Source organism: Lottia gigantea (assembly GCF_000327385.1).
Source record: "Lottia gigantea unplaced genomic scaffold LOTGIsca_70, whole genome shotgun sequence".
Taxonomy (NCBI): domain Eukaryota; kingdom Metazoa; phylum Mollusca; class Gastropoda; family Lottiidae; genus Lottia; species Lottia gigantea.
The window spans coordinates 1,110,851-1,134,837 of NW_008710371.1; the positions used below are offsets into that span (position 1 = coordinate 1,110,851).

At 37.6% G+C, this 23,987-nt stretch overlaps 3 protein-coding genes across 3 annotated transcripts; all 3 read left to right on the plus strand.

Annotated features, from left to right (window-relative positions):
- Positions 1 to 204: 204 nt before the first annotated feature.
- On the plus strand, positions 205 to 11,539 carry LOTGIDRAFT_75059 (hypothetical protein; the record flags this gene model as incomplete). The annotated part of the gene is made up of 4 exons (XM_009065712.1): positions 205 to 295; positions 10,521 to 10,634; positions 10,831 to 10,941; positions 11,430 to 11,539. Coding segments are annotated over 4 exons (426 nt in total), but the record flags the coding sequence as incomplete, so codon positions are not given.
- Positions 11,540 to 12,809: 1,270 nt separating this feature from the next.
- On the plus strand, positions 12,810 to 14,343 carry LOTGIDRAFT_95390 (hypothetical protein; the record flags this gene model as incomplete). Its single annotated transcript, XM_009065789.1, has 4 exons — positions 12,810 to 12,940; positions 13,336 to 13,607; positions 13,835 to 13,977; positions 14,188 to 14,343. Coding segments are annotated over 4 exons (702 nt in total), but the record flags the coding sequence as incomplete, so codon positions are not given.
- A 9,028-nt stretch (positions 14,344 to 23,371) lies between these two features.
- On the plus strand, positions 23,372 to 23,701 carry LOTGIDRAFT_130640 (hypothetical protein; the record flags this gene model as incomplete). The annotated part of the gene is made up of 1 exon (XM_009065790.1): positions 23,372 to 23,701. A coding segment is annotated over one exon (330 nt), but the record flags the coding sequence as incomplete, so codon positions are not given.
- Between the last annotated feature and the right edge of the window lie 286 nt (positions 23,702 to 23,987).

Here is a 23,987-nt window from a genome sequence, read left to right on the forward strand (position 1 = left end):
ATATTAACGGTATTATGACGTCATCTAAGATAATACTCGTTTGAATAAGCTTAAGCGACGGAAGTGACGACATATACCAGATACTATGACGTCATTACATTTATCTAGACGATTATACAACTATAAGCCATTGCATACATATGCACTGAACATACGGATTCATAAATTTTGCTTCTTATTCCAGTGTGCAGTTCGGGTGAATTTTCCTGCCATGGGTCGCAAGAATGTATACCATCCAATAATGTGTGCGACGGATACGGCGATTGTACGGACTGGTCGGATGAACGCAATTGCGGTAAGAACAACTTTTTTACTTTATTCTAGCTAGATCTTTACTTGGTGATTTTTCTAGAATGCATAGGCTTTAGGCATGAGAATTTACATAGTATTTCCTCTCGAATGCATGGGCCTATGCTCAATTGAAATTCATGCCTGAACCTATGCTATGCATATCTACATATATTTATACAGTAAGAACTAATGATTACTACTTTATCTTAGCATAGTCAAATATTATACATCTATGTCCATGCATTACATAACACTCTGGTAAATAACACATATATATGCCATAACCTATGCAGTGAGAACAACTATCTCAACTATTCTATACAAGCAAGGCATTTGTAGCCAATGAAAAATCCAAGTAAATTTTGTTCCATATTCAAATTTCAAAAACAAAACCCAAAACCAAAAACTAAAAACTAAAAACTAAAAACTCATAAAAACAAACAAGATAAACCTAAAAGTTACAAAAGGGGATTAGGATTATAACACATGAAAATCTGACCCGACCCCTAATGGCCCTCCGTTTAATCCCTTGAAATCAGATCTCTTAAGTGAGAGTTAGTCAGTTTTCTCCCCGGCTTTAGCTACCCTATGCTAATTCCTCGTTTAAAATTATATCAGATTTAAGGCGAGCTCTTAAAAAGAAATCCAATATCTGACTTTTGTGAGTAAATTTTGATTGAAGGTAAAGTTGCCTGAAATCCTATGACCTAATAATTTTTTTTACTTCGAGTTGGTTTGATATTCTTTAGCAATGGGTCATTTTTTTCTAAATGTAATGAAATGAAAACAAATCAAAATCAAAACAAATGAAAACAAACAAAAGACACAAAGACACAAAATCAAATCAAATCAATCAAAACAAAAACAAGAATTTCTCATCCACAAAACAAACCAAAACAAATCAAATCAAACCAAAACAAACCAAATCAAATCAAATCAAATCAAATCAAATCAAAACAAATTAAAAATCAAATAACAAAAAAATAATACAAAACAAAGTTCGAATTTTCACACATTTTTCGTTCATCTACGAACAATTTCGCAAGCTTTTACTACTTTGAAATCCCTGGACAGTGCCCTTTAAGTAGATGGTTTTTCGATGATGTTCGATTAATAAAATTACACGGTAGTCATCCTTTAATACTAGACGTTCAAGGGTTATCATATTTTGATAGTTGGTTTAAGTTATTAGCAAAGCAATGATAATTCGGGATACAATACAATCTGAATTAACCCCCCGAATAATACTGTTTCTGACCTTAACCGTAAACAATCTTAACCCTCTCTGACCCGTTACAACCCCCATTTCACCTGAAAAATCTGTGTATTAACCCCTCCAGTTGTTTTTATTATTTTTATCGCCGTTATTTGACAGTTGTAATCGGTGTAACTTACGATTATGGTTTTTTTCATAATTAAGTAAAGCATTTGTCAACGCGTTCGTATCACGTTACCAACTTGTAAACTCGATGCCAAGTCGTAGTTTGTGCGATAAAAAAATGAAAAATGCAAAAATTGACCCGGCAAAAATCATAAAGAATTTCTTTTTTTCTTTTTTTTTAAACAAGATAAAAATTTCTATGTTTGTATGGCAGTTTTACAAAGATAGAAATGGAGCATTACGTCCTCATCTGCTTCACGGTTTGGACTGTTTTTTGGGGTTTTTTTTAACAATTTTTGAAACCTCATAATGCTAATTTAAATGGGAAGTAAACAATAAACGTAATGCTGTTAATGTAATAATTCTTGTGTAACAGAATTATTTTTCATAAAAAAAAAGAAAATTTCAACTATTCGTACGTGCATTGAAGTTTTTAAGAAAGACAGTGAAATGTTTTACGCTTCGCTTTCTATCGACCAATTTTTGGACGACAGATAATCAAAAAAACTTGCATTTAATGGCCCATGTTATTATAGCAGGTTTAGAGATATACAACGGAGTTTTACGCCCTATTTTTCTGCTTAACAATGACAGGAAAAACACAAAATATAAATTTTATATTTCCGTGCGTGCATTGTTAAAAATGCAGTTTTATAAACTATTTTCTTACTTTGCCTTCTCCAAATTAAACACCTGTTTCAAAGAGTTTGCTTTTTTATGCTTTAAATATGCAATTTTATTGATAAAAAGAATGAAAAAGATTTTATTTTTTCCCCCGAATCCAATTTGCACACGGAAGTCCGCTTTCGAAAACAAAAACACACGAATAACATGCAGGTTCAGAGAAAGACCTTGTAATATTGCGAAACATGCAAATTTAATGGTTTGGCCTTCGATCTCTCTTTGTGAGTGAATTTGCTAATTCATTCTCGTCCATTATGTTTTGATCTTGACGAGTTCGTGACTTTAAATCTCGATTAACAGTAAAAAACTCTTGTTTGCTTTCATATCACATGCAGTTTACGTACCTATATCGATATTATCACAGGCTTCATAACAGCAAATCTGATTTTAAAGAGATTGTAAAGAGGTTTTCTAAATTTTGTATGTGTATCAAGGACACTGATAGCAACGATTTGCACCATTCTAATTTTCAATCAGACGTCTGTGATTACTGCAATTCCACTAAAACTAATTGCTTGATGACGTCACTAATTGCAAAATATGCTTGTATCACATAGGGCTTTTGCGATTAGTGACGTCATCAAACACATAATTTTTTGTGGAATTGCAGGAACCACAGACATCTAAAGGGAGTAATCATTGTTTCCAAAATTTGTTATAACTATTTATAGCTTTTGAAGTCCGATTTTAAATTTCAACTCTGTTTTTATCCCTACTTTTAAAGAAAATTTCTGTCATTCTTTGGCCATCATAAAGATTTATATTAAGTCAACATTTTTGAAGCCTCAAGTGTCTTAATAATTTGGTGAAATGTATTCGATTCTATTGTCCCGAACAATTAAGTTCTCCATTCTAAAGCCTACAATTGGTTATAAAATACTCCTATGAAAAGAGGGAGATCATGTTCTCGAGCAAGGCTCCCGACCGACAATTTGAACGCAGCCTTTCAAGTCCGACAACTCTCAATTGACTCTCGCAGCAGGCGTCGAGTTCAGTGACGCCATTAAACTCGAAGAATCCTAAACAAAACGGGCCCCCATTATTCAGGCGACATACTTGCATCACTTAAAGGGTTAATCAAGCGTCTTATTGAAAGATCTCACGTTGTTAAGAGTCATAAGAAGCTGACCTCTCTATTTTAACCCTTTGTCGCTCGGAATTTAGTTTTAAATGTGTACGTAATAGTTCAGGATTATCAATTCGAATTCCTAAACATTTTATAGCTTATGAAGTATAGCCCCTGTTGGTATTCGAATGTTTAAATTTTCACGATCGCTCTAAGGGGTATAATTATATCGTCCTTTTGTGGGGCATGAAGTACACTAAAGGTGTGAGTAAGTGTTCAAATTTTCGATGAATTTCGATGAACACCTATACGAAATCCCGAACACTTTCGATTTTGAATTTTTTGAAGAGATAAACACTGACTGAAATAGATATCAAGTTGAAAACCCCGATTTCAGAATGGACTCGTGCTATTCAATGTTCGATAATAGATATTCCTTAAGATAAAAAACAAAACCTTTATGGGCGGCATCACTAAACTAAACCTAAGAGGAACAAACCGCCATCTTTCTGAACCCAACCAGGTGCAGAAACGTAGGACGAAAAAATTCCAATCATTTCATTTCGAAACCCACCCGGAAGTTAATACGCGAAAATAGATCCGCTTTCGAAATCAAACCAGAAATTAAGAGGCGAAAAAGCCTCTTTTCAAACCTAACCGGAAATTCCTACGCGGAACAGCATCTTGAACGGTAATTGATCAATAACGATAAGATCTATTTTTAGTAACATAATTAAATCCGAAAATTACATTGGGATGGGCCAATTACAAACATCTGATTATTATGGAAGGTTCATTTGGTGTGGTATAGACATTTATGGGTAGGCGTTTCCTCAATAACGATTAAATAGCAATATTTCTACATGTTAAGGCAATCCTTGGACGCCCGAGACACCCTGTCGTAGAGTGGTATCAGGTGTTCTGCTGCTAAAGAAATACCAAAGTAAGAGATGGTCTACTGCTTATACCAAATGGCATCTTAGTTTTGTGAACTATAAAAGAAACACAAAGTTGACAAACACAATCTTAAAGTGGCCTCAAGTGATCTACTGCTAAATATATTACCAAAAGCTTTCTTCTCAGAAAGAGACGGCACGTTGTCACTCTCAGGGGTATAGTGGCATCAAGTGTCAAGATGGATTACATCCAAAACACCATAAGGACTGTGGAATTAGCTTTGGTGTTTTTGACAACCACAGTTGCATAGTGGCCTCAAGCGTTACACTGTCTCACGAAATACCAAAACAAATGAACATAATTTTAGCCAGACGTCGAATTTTGATATTGAAAAGTGATACGGTAGTTTGAAACAGAATTCATTTGTTAAAGCGAATAATTACATGAATGCATGCCTTTAAGAACATTGTCCTCGAGTCCAACAATCAATCTTATGTAAGATGGAATGTGGCTTGATAAGGAAATGTTTTTAGCGTTCTCTGAAAATTGCGGATATTGTAACATATTTAAAGTTATCAAAAATTTCTGCAATTTCCTCGCTTATAACTTTGTTAGTTCTTTTTTTTTTAAATGTTTTGAACACAACAGGGTGCTAAATCCCCCCTTTTCAGAAAGCTTGCAAAATAGTATCAACTTTCAAGTGATATCGACACGTTTATAAGACGATATGCATTTCAATTGTTCATATAATTTTATACACTACAGCTACAGAGAAGGGTCTAAAACGTTGCCGTTTCAATTTTCAAAGAGTCCATTTCGTATGAGCTTTTGTCAAGAAGATATTTCAATTTGCAAAAAGTCTAATTAATATGAGTCGTACTGTAGAATATTCTCTTTGTCGATTGTTCACTTCTGTTGAGTGAGAGAAAATGGGTAACCTGAATTCCCAAATAACCAAACTCCTGTTTATGTCTACTTTTGAATTACTTACTTGGCTACATACTGGGTACAGATGTAATTTTAAGGAGGCCTAAATCCCAACTACGTTTATAGGGTACAGTACCCTTTTAACATTTTCAATGGGGTCAAAAATATTTTACAATTGGGTAACCTAAATGGGTAACCCAAATAGCCTTATTATGCTTATATTGAAATTCCTTTAATTGAGCATACCTGTCGATTATGGGTCAAGAAACAACTATGTGGGTAACCTGAATGGGTAACCTATATGGGTAACCTATATGCCCCAATAACCCAAACTTCTTATTATGCCCATAATGAAATTCCTGCCTATTGTGGCTTCAACCAGAATAATGAGGTATATGAATAAGTTTATCATTTCAAAACATCGTTAATCACCCTCACTGACAAGCTCTGAATACACCTTCTTAATGAGACGATGCCATTTACAAATACTCATCATAAATAATATTCTGCTTTGACAACTTGCGAAATTAGGGTCGAAAGCCCTACGTCTCAAAAAATTATTTTTTAAAGACACCATTTCTTTTTAATTTGACAAAATTTTCCGCATTGCATCAAATCCCATTTCAATAAAACCACTATGTGCAAAAATACAAAACAAAACACCCTTTCATTGTGGCACAATTTTGGAACTTTTTCGTCCCAGAAAAATGTAGGACCTAAAACTCGTGTTAATTTTATTTACCCCCAAAAAACAAATGAGATAAAAACTACAGGGACAGTCGCTTTAAAGGGTAACACCACAAGAATGTGACACCCTAACACATGTCGGCATGTTACTGCATATTATATTTCATAGACAAATATCGAAGTCATTATAGTGCATTATACAAACAGAGTCGTCGTTATTTTTCAAACTTTTTAGCGAGCGAGGGTCTCAATTAAGGTGGAGATGTAGGCAAGGGTACATTTTGAAAATAGGACTGTTTTTGAAAAATTCACAATTTCTACCCGTATCTCTTTTCAGAAATAACCTTCCAATTCGTCTGCAATTCAATAAAAAACGTAGAGTGGTGGATTAGTATTTAGTATTTAGCAAATTTTCCTCGATTCTAAAAAAAAACAACCCAATTTGCAGCAACCTTCCAAAATTTACGACAATAGTCTAAAAATAGGCATTAATCTTGTTGGTATTTAAACAGAAATAAATTTCGAATTCATGAGTTAAAAATAAGTAGGGTACATTCCAAAGTTAGCGACTCGCCCCTCCCTAGCCATGGGCTACTCGAAATTAACAATGTACATCAAAGGGTTAACGAAATAGTCAAAACAGATTTCAAAACTGACAACCTCACGGCGAATTGAGTTTATTTTAACCTTCTATTCATGCCCTGTATCATTTCATCAAAAATTTTATCAGATGAACGACTCCTTAATTTAGCCCTCCTTAACCCTTTTACCACAAAAATCTGACTTTTTTCGAATTAATTTTGGGGCCTTTGTTCAGAAAAGGCAAAGATTTTTCCCGGATTTAAATATTTAGAATTTCGTCACAAGAAATGTGTTACTCAGTCAGTTCGTATTTGTATTTCTGGATTTTTAGCTCCGAAAAGGTATTGCTCTATCCCGGATCTACCTATTCACACTTAAATACAGCTACAACCCTCCCCCACTTTTATTAACATTTTTTTTATTCTGAGATTTCTTGGTTAGTTTCTTTGTAATTTCAAGCAAGTGAGACCACAATTAAACATCCTAATAACCCGTCTTGGTTAGGGCAATTCATGATAATTACAAAACCCATTCTTTGACGTTCAAGAGGAGAAAAAAAGAAGATGTTTTGATACATTTATCTAATTTACTTCTACTTGAATGTCTGAAAGTGACATTTTGATCCTCTTTGATATAATTAGGAGTTCAAGCAGAAATCAACTTCGTCATTTCCATGTTTTTCACAGTAATTTTTTGACCTAGAAAATAGTGGGGTAAGACAAGGTTCCGTTTTTTGGCCACTTCTATTCAATCTTTCAATAAATGGTTTTGGAATTTTTTCAATTGGGAAAGATCTATGTCAAGATGGTTTGCCATTCACCAGCTGGTAGAAAGGGTCCTCATTATTCCAGTCAACCCAGCTGTAAATGGGTACGGATAATCCTGGAAGTATCTATGCCAAGAGGTTTGGTCAAGAACCTGCTGGAAGAAAGGGTCCCTTTTATTCCAGTCGTCCCAGCTGTAAATGGGCAAGGATCATCTGGGAAAGATCGGTGCCAAGGACTAGCTAGTAGACCAGATCCTCATTATTCCAATCAACCTGGCTGTAAATGGGTAAGGATATCCAGGTAAAGATCAAAACCAAGAGGTTTGTTTAAGGACCAACAAGGATAAACAGTATCCACGAAAACCTTCACGATTGTTAAATGCACTCGAATATTTGAGATGCACCGTATTTTAATATTTTGTATACCGCCGAAGTTTTATGCATATTCCTTTGAAGCATTTGAATAAAGAATGAATTGATATATTAGTCTTAACAAGGGCGTTGATGCATCACTTAGTTTTTATGTACATTTGTCAAAACAGACATGTCAAGTTTTTCGTCAAGCCCATTAAACGTATCTCATGCTGAGTTTTCGTTGAATAGCAAATGAAATTTTGAAAACGTCTGGAATGCGTCAATTCAAAAATTTGAACGTTGAGAAATGCAATGAAGGAAAGATACAACAACTTAGGTGTTCATGAATCTTTTTCCACCAACCCACCCTTGTTCAAACCTCTGGAAAAGAGGTTCTTGAAGATCCTGTCCACTAACTGATCTTTGGTCAAACCTCTTGGTAATGATCTTACAAGGATAACAACCTAGGTTCTTGAAGATCCTCTCTGCTAACTGGTCTTTGGTCAAACCTCTTGGTAATGCTCTTACAAGGATAAAAACTTAGGTTCTTGAAGGTCTTGTCCACCAGCCCAGCCCGTCTTTGGTCCAAACTTCTTGACTATGATCTTACAAGGATAACAACCTAGGTTCTTGAAGATCCTGTCAACCAGCTGGTCCCTTGTTCATACTTCTTGGTAAGGCTTCTAAAAGGATAGTAACTAAGATTCACGAAGATCCTATCTACCATGTGGTCTTTGATCAAACCTCTTGGTTAAGTTATATAAATCATAAGTCATTTGGATGAGACAATAAATCGAGGCCCTGTGTGCTACAGGCTGTGCACATTAAAGATCCATTAAAAGTTGAAGTCAGCTCAAATTTTTCCTCATTTCACACAGCGGGGCATTACTAGCTTCATCACGCCCAGGAACTCAAAACCTCGATTCATTTCGTTTTTCCTTTCGGCAACGGACCCAAATTTTTGTGGTCGTTAAAAAATGCATATTATTTACATGCCAGGACAATAAACTATACTTATTGCCTGCTGGTTGAAAAGCCCTATTATTGCAAATATGCCATAGAATTTTTGTCCCGTTTCAACTACGCCTAATAACATAAAAGTAAACGCATGAATATTTCAAATGCTTTTGGCGTGAAAGGAACGCAGTGTACTTCGTCCCCATTGTGATTCAAGAATTTCAAATTGTCGAATGATTGCCAACGAATTTCGTCGAATAAAAGACTCGTTCATAATGCCCTTTGTGAGGTTTAGAGAAAATATTCAAATCTCTGAATAATTGCAAGTGTTTTTTCTACTCAAGAATTTGACATGACATTTTCACTTAGGGCCGTTTGTGATCAAATGAAACGTAACACCGACGCCCTGAAGTGTGCAATACCGTACAAATCATGGTATGTGACTATTACAATAGCTCTACCGACCTGCATCACTGACAGGGTGGAAACGTGGTTAAAAAAAAATGGCACTTTCATAACACATAACGGCAAATCAACAAAATATTTTCGCAATTTCCCTCGAGAAAAGGTTTCAAAAAGAATTGATTTGGTGAATTCTGAGACACATTTTGGGGGCTAAAATCTTATGTTTGATTTGGAAAGAATTGAAGTGGGGGAATAAACCATTTTTAAGGCAAATTACCCGGACTATACTGAAAGAAATGAAATGAAATGAATGGAGTTTTACGTCCTACTTTTCTGCACCATGTGCAGGCGGACAACACCATGCAAGGTGCAATGAGGAAAATTTTGCCAGGACAGCGGCATTAACCTGCTCTTTTTCAATTTCCAACTGTCGAGGGATCTTTAACGTACACAGCCTGAAGCACACGGGGCCTCGGTTTATTGTCCCATCTGAACGACTAGAAGCTTTTTCCATGTCAGCCCCTCTTACCTACATCACTGACAGGGGGAAATATACTGAAAGAAACCACCCGAAGTAAAAGTGGAAATCAAGACCAAAAGACATTCATCAACGCCAGATTGATATGTATTTTACATTCCAAATCGCACATCTGAGGTGTTTAGTAACATTCATGAGGATTAATAACTGACAACTAACGTATAAAAACACATTGTTCAAATCCTAATGGATATCAACTTTGTCCCACTTCGACTCTCCATGACAGATACGATACAAAAACACATTGCCCAAAATCCACTCCATGACAGATACGATTGTAAAGATTATTTATTCATTTATTTATTTATTTATATTTAATTTAATTTGATTTGATTTGATTTGATTTGATTCAATTTAATTTAATTTAATTTAATTTAATTTAATTTAATTTTTTTTTTATTTATTTTATTTATTTATTTATTTATATATTTATTTATTTATCTATTTATTTATTTGTTTATTTGTTTGTTTGTTTTAATTTAATTTAATTTAATTTATTTCATTCATTCCGTAATTATCATTTATTATTTATTTATTTATTTATTTATTTATTTATTTATTTATTTATTTATTTATTTTATTTTATTTTATTTTATTTTATTTTATTTTATTATTTATTTATTTATCTATTTATTTTATTTATATTTTTATTTATTAGTCTTTGTTCATGATTAATTTACTATTCATTTATTATCTATTTATTATTCATTTATTATTTATTTATTATTCATTTATTATTCATTTATTATTCATTTATTATTAATTATTCATTTTTTTTTTATTAATTATTCATTTATTATCATTGAGTCTTTGTTTATGATAAATTTATAATTAATTTATTATCAATTCATTATTAATTATTCATTTATTATCATTTATTCTTTGTTTATGATTAATTTATAATCAATTTATTATTTATTCATTATTTATTTATTATTCATTTATTATTCATTTATTTTTCATTTATTATTCATTTATTATTCAGAATGTAATGAGTATCAATACCAGTGTAAAATGGGGATGTGTATTAAAAACTACCAAAGATGCGATACCAAATACGACTGTCCGGACCTCAGCGATGAGGAAAACTGCACAACTGGTAAGATCTTGTTTCACTAGGTTCCCTCCAGTTCATTGAGTTCCCTTACTTTGAGAATTGGATGTGAGCATACATCAGCTAAAATGTATATTAAGCAGGCTTAGGGCAACCAAGCTTTCTTTAATATTCAAATCTGTATCAGCTGCACCAGATGCTCAGAATATTGCCAATTGAAAGCGGCTTCTTATTTTTGCAGATTGTCCGCAAGGCCAGTACAAATGTAAGAGCGGAATTTGCATCATGCCGGAATGGGTCTGCGACGGTTTGCAGGATTGCGGAACCACGTTTGATGACGAAGAAAATTGCCGTAAGTATCCATACAAGTCTTTGAGAGCCTTAGAAAGAAGACTTCTTCTAATTGTGATATCCCAGAAACAACTCTACCCATTTAGAGCTGGGTTCTCATGACGAAGGATGACTTCTGTACCAATTTACAGCTGGTTTGACTGGGAGGTTGAGGAAAGATGACGTTTTGGACTAGACGACACCACTCATTTGTGAGTTACAGCTGTGTTGACTGGAATAATGAGGAAAGATGACTTATTCTTTATCCATTTACTGCTGGGTCGACTGGAAGGTTGAGGAAAGATGATTATTTGTGGCTAGACTACGACACTCATTTGTGATTTACAGCTGGGTCGACTGGAAGGTTGAGGAAGATGACTTATTCAAGATCACGGAAGAGAATAGCAAAGCGGAGCATCTTTACTTGTATTCGGAATTGCGGGTGGATGCGGCCACCCGAACCTCATATGAGGATCCCAGAGTGTAATTATTGATGGTTTATGCTTTCAGCTGAATGTATGCCGGGTGAGTTCCGGTGTCTAAGCGGGGAGTGTATTCAAGCCAGTCAAAGATGTGACGGAGTGCCACAGTGTTCCGACCACACGGATGAAAAATCGTGCAGTAAGTCCTTTCATATTTCCCAATGGTTTACGTCCTACCTTTCTAGATTCATAAGGCAGTAAACGCCTGTAAGGTACATTCACCAGCTTCAATGGCCTGACTATTGGAGGATCTTTACCATGAAGCACAAGAGGCTTATTGCACCACTTATTTGCCGCAGATGACTTACAACTCCGTTTCATTATTTTCTAGTTATCGAAGTTGACGTATATGTATACTATCCGTTCCTGCTCCGACACCCGGAGGGCTGGTCTCCGGTTTGTGCTACGAACTTTACCCAAGACAAGGCAGATTTGGTGTGTCAGAAACTCGGCGATTTGTAAGTATGGAACATCTGAAAATTGACGAATCATCTATCCAGAGCAATGAGGTACTGCCACACCATGCATCAGATCAATTTAAGTGGTAAGGAAGCAGGGTATCTTGTGGGTTGGCACGATATCCTGGCCTTCCACATGGTTACGAAATGATGTACAATAGGGTCTCAGCATAGCTTTTACTTAGATCTACATAGGGTACTTATTCAGATCCAGACCGGCGTCTCAGATCTTTGCTTTTGATTTGGAAACTGATCATGATTGTGGTGCAGCTAATAAGAAACGGTTTTTACTTTCAGGATGGCTTTAGACTGGTCCACAGAGGATTATCCCTATCATTCATTCATCCATATGGATCCGGCAGGCAACAACACCTCCGTTATCGGACGATCCTATGTCAGGTAGGTTTAGATCCAAGACTTAACCGCCACCGTTCCATCAGGCTTCCCTTCGACTGACTCAATTTTCTATTCAGGCCGGGTATTCTCGAAACGCTCTTAGCGCTACGATTTTAACTTCAAACACTGTTTCTAGGATATCTTAGGATCTTAACTTCTAACATTGATTCTACGACATCCTAGAGCTAAGATCGTTTCGAGAATAGGTGGCCAGGTTCAGTTCGCCAGTGAAGCAGATCACAGGACCAGAAGATCTGCTTTGGCAACAGCGTCTAATCGGTCCTTTTTACTCCTGTGATCACTAGTCAACTGAGGAAATCCACAAGTAATAAGATAATAGAATGTCCAAAATTGCACACTGCGCAATTGCATTGCGTATCTGTATTAGCCCTATTAATTTTCCGAAAAAGGGCGTAAAACCCCGTTTCGTACGATACCCATCTTATTTTCTTTTGTATATATCGTTTAGGTCGTATTGTGAAAATAACACAGCCGTAAAAGTCCAATGTGAAGAACGACAATGCGGAAAACGCAGCACTCAGTTGAGTAACTTCATCGTCAACGGAAATGACTCACCACCATGCAGCTGGCCGTGGCAGGTGTCGCTTCAGCGTGTCGGGAAACATTACTGTGGTGGATCGCTGATCAGTCCAAATTTTGTGGTGACTGCGGCTCATTGCATTGAGTAAGTATGTTTATCATCAGCCTTCCGCGATCAGCCGATCTAATGCGAAAAGCGTCAACTGGTTCTGATGCTTGGATGTCTGTCGTTCCTTTGCTGCATAGGTAGATTTTCTTGCTTCGGATTCCCCCTTGTGATACAGTTCCATCTCAAAACTCTAGTTTCTCGGATGAGGCAATAAACCAAGGGTTCAAATCAAATGCTGTGCAAAGTGAAGATCGGAATCAAATTCGGTTTTAATCAAATTTCCCTCGTTGCGCACTGCATAGCGCCCGTCTTCATTAATCCAAATAAAAGCACACGACATAAAACTGTCTCAGTTCTGCACTTGAAATACCAATCCAATTTTTTTTCGACTTCATCGACAATGACGTTCCAATTGTTTTGATTCATTGCAGGTCGTATCAATACAACTTCGACTTCATCGACATCGTCTTGGGAGCGACTAAGCTGTCCGCCAAAGAGAATATGCAGATGAAACGAAAGATAAAGCGCTTGGTTCTCCATAATCACATCTTCCACGAGAAGAACGACATAGCGATCATACAGCTAGATCGATCCGTCAACTACACCGACTGCATACGACCAATTTGCCTACCGGAGCAGGACGAAGTCTTTACCAGAAGCGATCTCTGCTACGCTGTCGGATGGGGCATGAAAGCGTGGGACAGTAAGTATTGACTTTGGACGTTGTTCTTTGTTATCATCAGCAGCTGGCATTTGGAGTAGAGGCAATTGACCGGCCAAGCCTAGGTCCTCTATCCTTAGACGCTTCAGCAAACTCAGCAACTTCGATGCTTCTATCGCCTTCTCCAACTGGTTCCAGTTCCTCTATAGGAGCTTTTGCAAAAACGTCATCAACAAATCGGGAATCTTCTCAATGTATTCTATTTTCAGCAACCTTTTCCAACCGGTTACAAGAAGCCAAGATGACGCTATGGGATACCCAGAAATGTAACTCATCAATAGCTTGGAACGGTGCTGTCGGTGACACCTTCCTCTGTGCCGGTTACTACTCCGGATTCATCTCCACCTGCAGCGTAAGTAGTTTAAAACTTTTTGGACGAAGCAATGGCAATTTTAGGGACAGTGTACAAAGACCTCCGAGTAATATCTGACCGTCCTGCAGCCAAGAGTTAAACAGGGCAAACCTCTAATGCCTTGCAATGTTCAGTCTGGTGCATTCAAGTAACATTTACACTGCTAGACTTGGTGGGACGTAAAACTCATATCATCTATCTGTATTTCAGGGTGATAGTGGAGGATCTTTGGTGTGTCAGGCCAATGATAGGCACTGGAAGCTGGTTGGAATCTCAAGTTATGTGGCTAAAGGATGCAACGTACCAGAACGGCCAGTGGTCTTCTCGGATGCCAAGTTCTTCACCCCGTGGATCCAGAACCATACAGGTAAGCTAAGAGACTGGTATACCCACGAAGCTACCAGAAACGCCACAGGTTTGTTGGTCTACTATGTCATTCAGGACCAAACATCAATTGCTCTCAAGAAGCCATGCTTTCTCAGGTCTCGGAATAGAGCTGTTGGTTACTTCTCCGGATTTATCCTATTTACATCTATTCCATCCTATTCTATCCTATTTACATCTATTCCATCCTATTTACATCTATTCCAATATATTTCAGAGTGTATATTTACCTGTGATAACGGTATATGCATCTATGATAAACAACAACTGTGTAACAGAGAGAACGACTGTGGAGATAACTCCGATGAACTTCGCCCTTGCTGTAAGTGTTCGTCTATATCATTTGAAATTGTTTGGCACAGCCTCCACTTTTCAGTGATGTAGGATGGAGGAGTTGACATGGAAAAAGCCTCTAATCTTTCGGTTGGAAGAATATACCATGGCCTCGTGTGCTGCTTGCAGTCCTTTCTTTTCATCATCATCGGATCAATCTGGAGTTGACATACAACTCAATTTCCACCACAAGCAAAGTCATTTTGGATGAAGCAACACCGCAAATCTGAAATGTCCCAAACTGCCAGAGTGTAGTCCTTTAAAAAGAGATGCCAAAGCGTTTACTGTTTTCGATCCTGAAACGATTTTTCATTATATACAGTCCTGTTCCAAAGTGTAGTCCTTCAGAGAAGACGCTGATGCGTCTACTGTTTTCAATCCTTCAATTCAATTCTATTATTCTTTCAGCTGTATCAGTCAGCTGTACATTCGACGACCCTTTCCTATGTGGATATGGTATTGTGTGGGACCGACTCTCAGCTACCGATTACTTCAACCACTACGCTCTGTATGATCACACTGTGGGCTCGTATCCTGGTAAGGCGACATTTTGGTGAATCCGATCCATCTTGTAAAGCAAAATCGACCATATCAAACTATCCATAAACCAGTCAATTCTACAAAGGATCAGGGCTGTCATTGATAGACCGCCTTAATTGATAGACACCAGGCCGACTTTCGGAAGCACTGGCCATGGCATAAGGATTCGAACCCAAGGCACCTCGTCGCCAAGAAGACGACAATCCATCTTGCTACAGATTATATCAATATTTAGAATATTTTTCGTCGTCCATAGGTTATTTTATGGTGGCCCGTAAGAGAGGTTTATTGATGAAGACCCCGAGATTCAATGCCACTTCCAACCAGTGTCTGAGGTTTTACTACCACATGAGAGGCGAAATCCGAGGAGGGATACAAGTCTGGTTCAATAAGTACATGCCTGATGGGTCCAGCACCTGGGAACCAATCTTCAAACGTAAAGATGAGGTAAGTTGCGTCTGATGCCGATACTGAAGATGTATTGAGATCTTTTGGAGTATTATTCAAAACTTATTTTGCGGACATTAAAATAGAAGCTGTAACAAGCAGATGGTGCGGCATAGTTGATCTTTCGAAAATCAGAATATTTTTGGATAAACTGATGTCGCATCATCATCCTTGGACACAGGTGAAATTGTTTGCTTCTGTTTTCAAAAAAAATGGAATGGAAGGCCACAGAATCACCAATCTTATTCCCATTCTTTCTTTCCAGACTCTTCCAGACAAATGGTTTACGGGCAACATCCAGATGAAACAGGGGGAGTTTGAAGTTGTGTTCGTCAGTAACCACGATGGACGAATTGTTATGGACGATGTTCAGTTACTGGATTCACCTTGTGCTAGTGCGGGTAAGAGATTCAACCATACTTATGCTAGCCTGAGTCGTAACTAACCAAATGATCAGGTGCACTTGGACAAGGATGCTGGGGTGGGGGTTTTGCTTTTGCTTGCGGTAGGAAGGGTAGGTTCCGCTTTTAAAGAGGAGGGTACATGTGTAGTAGACTCCAGACTTTTGAACACGTAATGGTTTGGCTGACAGCTGATATCGAAAGTCGGGGCCATCTTGGGGCTTTAACGTCTGCTCCGTCCAATGTGGCTAGTGTGGAACCGCTAATGCATATCGTGTAATGACATTGTTTGTTTCACTTCAATTGCAGCCTGCTCTGACGACCAGTTCCAATGTGGAAGTGGTGCCGAGAAGCAATGTATACCCAAAGCCTCCCAATGTAATATGGTGGTGGATTGTGACTCCGGTGAGGACGAAAAAGACTGTGCTGGTAAGACTCTTTTCCATTCGACTGGTCTGGCGGATAAGCCAAGGCCCCAGCGCAAAAGTAACATCTGGTGTTTAGGTGGTCTTGGTGGATTTAAAGTATGTAACTAAAGACACCTTTGGTCGTCGTCGGTCACCATTACTTTACGGTCTTGTAAGCCGGAATGTGGGCACTCACCCAATTCTGCTTCGTAAATCAGTGTGCAATTGGGGAAAAACTGACGGAGTAAGCTACATTGAGTATTCATTTGATTCTTTCAGATCCTTCTTTCTTCTGTGATTTTGAGAATCCTCATCTGTGTGGTTTGGATCAGTCCACAACAGACAATGAAATAGCGGAGTGGAAGGTGGTCAATTCGTCCAAGACACCCGACAGATTCCAGGACCATTCAACGGCTAGTCCACTTGGTAAGCACCTGTTTACATTCTCAGCTTGTCCAAAACTCCGATGCATCAGGGTAAATACACAAATTGAAATACAGAAATAAAGTTTTACGCTCTACTTATTGGACAAACAAACGCCATGCAGTGTGCAATGAGAGAAGTTTTCCAGGTAATTTGTAACGCTTACGACTTTGGATTTTGCTTGTAGTTCTTCAAGTATCATTGACAATGTAAATCCAGATGGACCTACTAAGATTGGACTTCGGAATGTAGGAAAAAAACCCATTGAGCTTCATCTTCGGCATGTCCAGATAAGATCCTTTCATGAAATTCCTTCTCCTTTCAGGCAACATGTTGATCATGGAAACAAGGAATCTGCTGGAATCCAAAGACGTGGTGATGACTCAACATCTTCGGTTGGGAGGAACCGCTCATTGTCTGAGCTTCTATTACTTCTCCGATACAACTGGATCCTTAAAGGTCAGTCTTTATTCTAGTTTCTGATTTAGCTTTTGTTGCGGATACTGAAGAACAATCCTATAGCGGGCACCATGGAATAACGTAACCAGTTCTAAAAAAAACAGCCAAGATAAGTCATGAAGATTATTTTGAGTTCCATATTTCAGATTCACTACGAGCAGCCCAATGAAACGAAGAAGGTAGTTCTTTGGGAAATTAAGGATCGATTCACCTCCATATGGAGCAAGACACAGCTCCAGCTTCCAGCACAGCAGGACCTGTTACTGACCTACACCATGTATGGTGGAACATTCGATGGAACCTTCAGACCGTTTATTGCTATAGACGATATGAACATCACCGAAGGACTGTGCCCGAACTTTGGTAAGTGGATTGCTGTTTTTAATAGGAATACCACCTCTTAGAATAAAATTGATGCTTAGATGATGCTTGGCAGCGTTCAATTTCCTCAGCACATCGGCATTTACCCCTTTTCCGATAAGCCGCTCTCAACTGTAACTATATTTTTTCATTTTAGTGTGCAAGGAAGGTTACCGATCCTGTCCCAATGAGAACTTCTGTCTACCACTGGGTAAATTCTGCAACAGAAAGATGGACTGTGCTGGTGGTTCTGACGAAGCTGAATGCCGTAAGTATTTTTCACTTGCACCAACAAGTCAGGCAATCAGAGGTTCATCTAAATGAATGGGGGTCCGTAGACATTATCTTCCCATACTGAAGACGCATCAGAATCTTTAATGATGCTCAGTGTGTAACTATTGGTAAAGAGCTATGGTTACCTTATACCATAAAACCTACAACCTTGTGTCTTCCTATTCCAGAATGCACGGATAAAGAATACAAGTGTCCGGGCGGACCGTGTATCTCAATCGACAGGACATGTAACCGAGTCCAAGATTGTCTTGATGGAGCTGACGAGGGCGAAATGTGTGGTAAGTTCGATACTCTAGGCTAAGAAGTGGTGCGCATTGTATTCGCATACTTGATAGAAATGATCTAATGGGTGTGCTTCTTCGGTTCTTCGGTTCTTTCTACCAGCTGGCTCTTGACCAAACCTCTTGGCAAAGGTCTCTCCGAAGTTATCCTTAACCATCTACAACTGGGTCGACTGGAATAATAAGGAAAGATGACTTATTCAAGGCCATCACACTCTCAAGATCTTAACCACTCTATGACATCATAAGATTTGATACACTTTAACGAACAGTGCAATAACCTACTAAAGTGGTACATAGTACTGAAGATCATTTGCTTCTATTGCAGACCCTTTACGGACGGTTCCTTGTGATTTTGAGCACCCGTTCCTGTGTGGCTATAAGATGCAGGATGGAGATTATCGATGGAAACGAAACTCTGGAGGGACCAACACGGCTGGCACTGGACCAAATAATGACCACTCCTATAAAAACAGTTCAGGTGAGAGAATCATTTAAATCTTCAACTCCCCTGTTCGATGAGTTCATTTTCTTTGGTCAGAGTAGTGAGTCCAAAGTTTGGAACTTTGGAACCAGCTGCCCCGACGAGGACCTTTAATCCAAAGGATCTGGTATATGAACTCTCTGGGGAACCAAATCTAGTTACACAGTGGTGATTCTCATTTGGCTGTGTCAGGCCGACTTCCATCATCAGCACTTGGATTTGATGGGTACATATTGATCTTATGCTTCTGACTTGGGGCTTGGATAAGCATATCTGTTTTTTCTTTGGAATTGGGCTAAAATGATTTCCTATTTTACAGGATATTATCTGTATGCTGATGGATCTGACGGGAGATATTCCGACAAAACCATACTGGAGACGACAAGCTTCAACTCGACTGGGAAGTCTCTGGAGTTCTACTACCACATCTACAGCATGTTTGCGGACTTTGCCAAAGAAACCGGAACGCTAGTGCTCACTGTAAAAGATCGAGATCTTGGACAGAGCTACGATATGTTAGTGGAGATAGCGACGACGAGGAAAGCTTGGCGAAAGACATGCTTAGAGTTACCACCATCTTCGAGCATCTCACTTCTGTTTGTGGCACAGCGCGGGAATCAGACACAAGCAGACGTAGCCATTGATGACGTCAGGTTAATCCACGGAAGCTGTCACAGAGCTCAAGGTGAGTTACTAGACTTCGGAAATAAAATGAAATGAATGGAGTTTTACGTCCTATTTACACGACTTCGGAGGAGGGAGGGGCAAGTCAGTTATCCGAAGGGGCAATGGAGTATGGTGTTTAGTTGCTGTAATGGAAAAGCAATGGGCATAGATTTTGTAGAGTCCACAAACAATATATAAAATATGATAATCATTATCCGTTTCATTTCAGTCACTACGACCAAGACACAAGAAGCAACCACTGTAAAGACTCCAACGTCCACGGCAGTTGTTCCGTCTGCACAAAACTTGCCTGGATGTGACAACGGAACTAGGGCGTGTCGGAGCGGGTTTTGTATAGCGAACGCGCAATGGTGTGACGGAGTGTCGGATTGCTTGGACAAATCAGATGAGATGTCGTGTACGTAAACGTCAGCGACCGACTTATCGGACGGACAAAATGCATTTAGGAGATCTTTAAGGAAAAACGTATGTGCCATTCAAAAGGTTGTGTTCGAAACGTGTTCCACTAAGCTAAATATACTGCTTGAAGTCCCCTGTGTGTCCTACCTTCATGACATTAGAATCGAACGTTCGCCAACATTCCTTGTACGTTATGGTGTGTCTCAAAAAATGTGTTCGGGAACTAGTGCAAAGGATGGTGTGTCTAATAAACACGATTTATCAAAATGGACAAAAACCACAGAAAAAAAACTTTTGGGTGTGTATTAAGACTGTAAAGTAAAGAAATAAACAGAAACAACTATTACTGAATTTTCACCAAGAAACGCGGTAAGGGTGTGACTTATCACCGCAATACAAACTCATCGACAGAAACCACACCAATTGTTATTCGTGCACTATTTCGGGTGTGACTAGTTACCGCAATGTAGAATTATAGACAGAAAACTACACCAATTGTTATCCATGCACTATTTTGGGTGTAACTAGTTACCGCAATGTAGAATTATAGACAAAAACACACCAAATGATATTCAAGCATCGCTTTAGGTGTGTCTTATAACCGCAATGTATAACAAAAAATGCGAAACCACAATATTAAAGCTCAAAAATGTTATTTCAGCAAAGCCTTTATATTGTTATTTACTTGTTATAGTCTTTTTTATATTTATGACAAACACTTTAAGGTTGTGCTATGTATTCTGATACGGACTATAGTCTATGTATTGTATTTTGTTTTGTATTTTTGTATATTTTTGTAATTCTAACTTTTGTATATTGTAAACTTTAAACTTGCCCCTTTTATGAATACTCACAGCTCAAATAATTAGAGTCATCTGATTGGTTTAACTCTAGATTTATTGGCATTTGATTGGTCGATCTAAACCATTTATCAGCCAATCATATGACTTAAGGCCTTCGCGATTAATGACGTCATCAAACATTTAGTTTTAGTGGAATTGCAGGAACCACAGACGTCTGATTGAAAATTAGAATGGTGTAAATTGATGCTATCAGTGTCCCTGATACATATCAAAAATTTAGAAAACCTTTTTACAATCCCTTTAATTATTTGGCTAATTTTTTTTTCCAATTTAGAAAAAATTTGGATCAACAGGTTATCTTTTTTAACGTTTTTCACCAATTTTTTAAGCTTTTGTTTCCCCAATGAACTTTGTTACCCCTCTTTACTTATTTTTTCAAATGTTTTAACAACGAAAACTATTTTTACAAATTTGTATTTGATCATGACCTTGGAATTGTATTATTTTACAAATTTGTATTTGATCATGACCTTAGAATTGCATTATTTTACAAATTTGTATTTGATCATGACCTTGGAATTGCATTATTTTACAAATTTGTATTTGATCATGCCCATGGAATTGAATTATTTTACAAATTTGTATTTGATCATGACCATGGAATTGTATTATTTTACAAATTTGTATTTGATCATGACCTTGGAATTGAATTATTTTACAAATTTGTATTCGATCATGACCATGGAATTGTATTATTTTACAAATTTGTATTTGATCATGACCATGGAATTGTATTATTTTACAAATTTGTATTCGATCATGACCTTGGAATTGTATTAGTTTACAAATTTGTATTTTACCATGAATTACAATTTGTCAATATCAATGAATTACAATTTATTTTATTAGCATATTATGGTGCAGTGTACAAAGACTAACATTTGTATATATGGCTTCATTATTTAAGTTTATTTATTCATTATTATTGGTAATTGTATAGTCTCTTTTCATCTGGATTAAATTGACCTTTTCTACTTAATTGTTTTTGTTTTGTACCCTTTGCAGTATATAACGTTCATTTGGGTTCCGCAGCGACTTTTAGACAATGGCAACTATGGAAAAAGTTTTAAAGGAACACGTTCGCCATCCGTTTGACCAATCGTACCTTAGTCTCAGAAGCTCAGCCAATCAGCAATAGTGTTCGCAGCTCACTGTCAAAATTTGAGTCTTCAAATCCATGTGTGTCTAGAATTATCCACGTTAGAAAGTTTAAATGACGACTCGTCTTTTCTTGAGATTATGCCATATACATTTACAAATATTCAAGAATGGTCCCTTTAATAATTGACTTTCTTCAGAGAAACACTATTTTTGGTGTAGTCCATGATGGCGTACATATCTCTCCACTCCGTTTTCAAATACGATGCGTGAAGACTGAAACCGCTACGTCTGTAAAAAATCAGAACATCACAAGTCGTTAACATCAACTGATCTACGAAAGCCGATTCTTGAGACCTACAAGCTAGTGGTAAATTTGATAGCATTTTTCCTGGGTGTGCGGTAGAGGCGTAACTTCCGATATACCTAGAGCTATATTTAGATATGGCACTTTTTCTGACGTTAAGGTCATCCGTGGCCACAAATATCCTGGATTTTCTATGAAAATTGGCGTCGATGAAATCCCACACTTTGGAGACGGCAGTTAGGGGCATTCCGAAATATCCATCAGGTAGATATTCACTACGACCAATTCGCACATGTACGCATACTAACTCTTTCCCGGATTTTTTAGCGTCTCGATTTATTTTTCCCGTGGATCGTATTTTCAAAACTTGATTTAAAAGTCGTCTTTTGGGCATCATTAATCTGTTCCACGATTCCCGAAATATTTCTTGACGTTTTTTGTCTTTCAAATATTCAGGTAAGAATTTAGCAAATTCGTTTGCTATATTTGAATAGAAAAAACAATTGCTTTTAACGTATAACACTTCAGCCATTTCGGAATCGTTCATGTTTAGTGTTCTCAATGCAGTGCAATTCGACATGAAATCAAAGGTTGCCTTTGATTTGGTTTTCAATCCTTTCAATTCATCCTTGGTGAATGCCCAATTGTATTTTTGGTTAGGTTTATAATAGGGTTTGATATCACACGGAGAAGTTATCAAAATTTTGAATGTCCGTTTCCACACCAAAGACAACAAAAACAAAGACACTATCCCTCTTTGCCTGTCACCCCAGCCGCCACATCCTCCCTTCTCATCGCACAAATATACCAAATATTTCTCCCTTATTTTCGTGTGGTTCGGTACCACGTTCGGTTCATTTTGGTTCGGTACCACATTCTGTTCATTTTGGTTCGGTACCACATTCTGTTCATTTTGGTTTAGTACCACATTCTGTTCATTTTGGCTTGGCACTACCTTCTGTTCATTTCGACTTGGCACCACATTCTGTTCATCTTGGTTTGATAAGACATTCTGTTCATTTTGGTTTGGCACCACATTCTGTTCATTTTGGTTTAGCACCATATCCTGTTTATTTTGGCTTGGCACTACCTTCTGTTCATTTTGGTTTGGAACCACAATCTGTTCATTTTGGTTTGGAACCACAATCTGTTCATTTTGGTTTGGCACCACATTCTGTTCATTTTTGTTTGGTACAACATTCTGTTCATTTTGGTTTTGTACCACATTCTGTTCATTTTGGTTTGGCACCACATTCTGTTCATTTTGGGTTGATACCACATTCTGTTCATTTTGGGTTAGCACCACATTCTGTTCATTTTGGGTTGGCACCACATTCTGTTCATTTTGGGTTGGCATCACATTCTGTTCATTTTGGGTTAGCACCACATTCTGTTCATTTTGGTTTGGCACTACCTTCTGTTCAATTTGGTTTGGCACCACATTCTGTTCATTTTGGGTTGGCACCACATTCTGTTCACTTTGGTCCGGCACCACATTCTGTTCACATTGGCTTGGTACCACCGACTGCTCATTTTCATCAGCTACATGTGGCTTGACGGGCGTTTTGGTCAAAGGATTTCGACCAGTCGATTCCATGATAAATGGTATGGTATACCAAATAATAGAATATATCAAAAATAACATAACCACATAACAACACCAGAGTTTAGTATTCTTCATCCTTAAATATTGTCAGATCAGTCTTCATTATCATCATCAAACACTTAGTTTTAGTAGAATTGCAGGAACCACAGACGTCTGATTGAAAATTAGAATGATGTAAATTGATGTTATCAGTGTCCCTGATACACATAAAATATTTAGAAAACCTCTTTACAATCC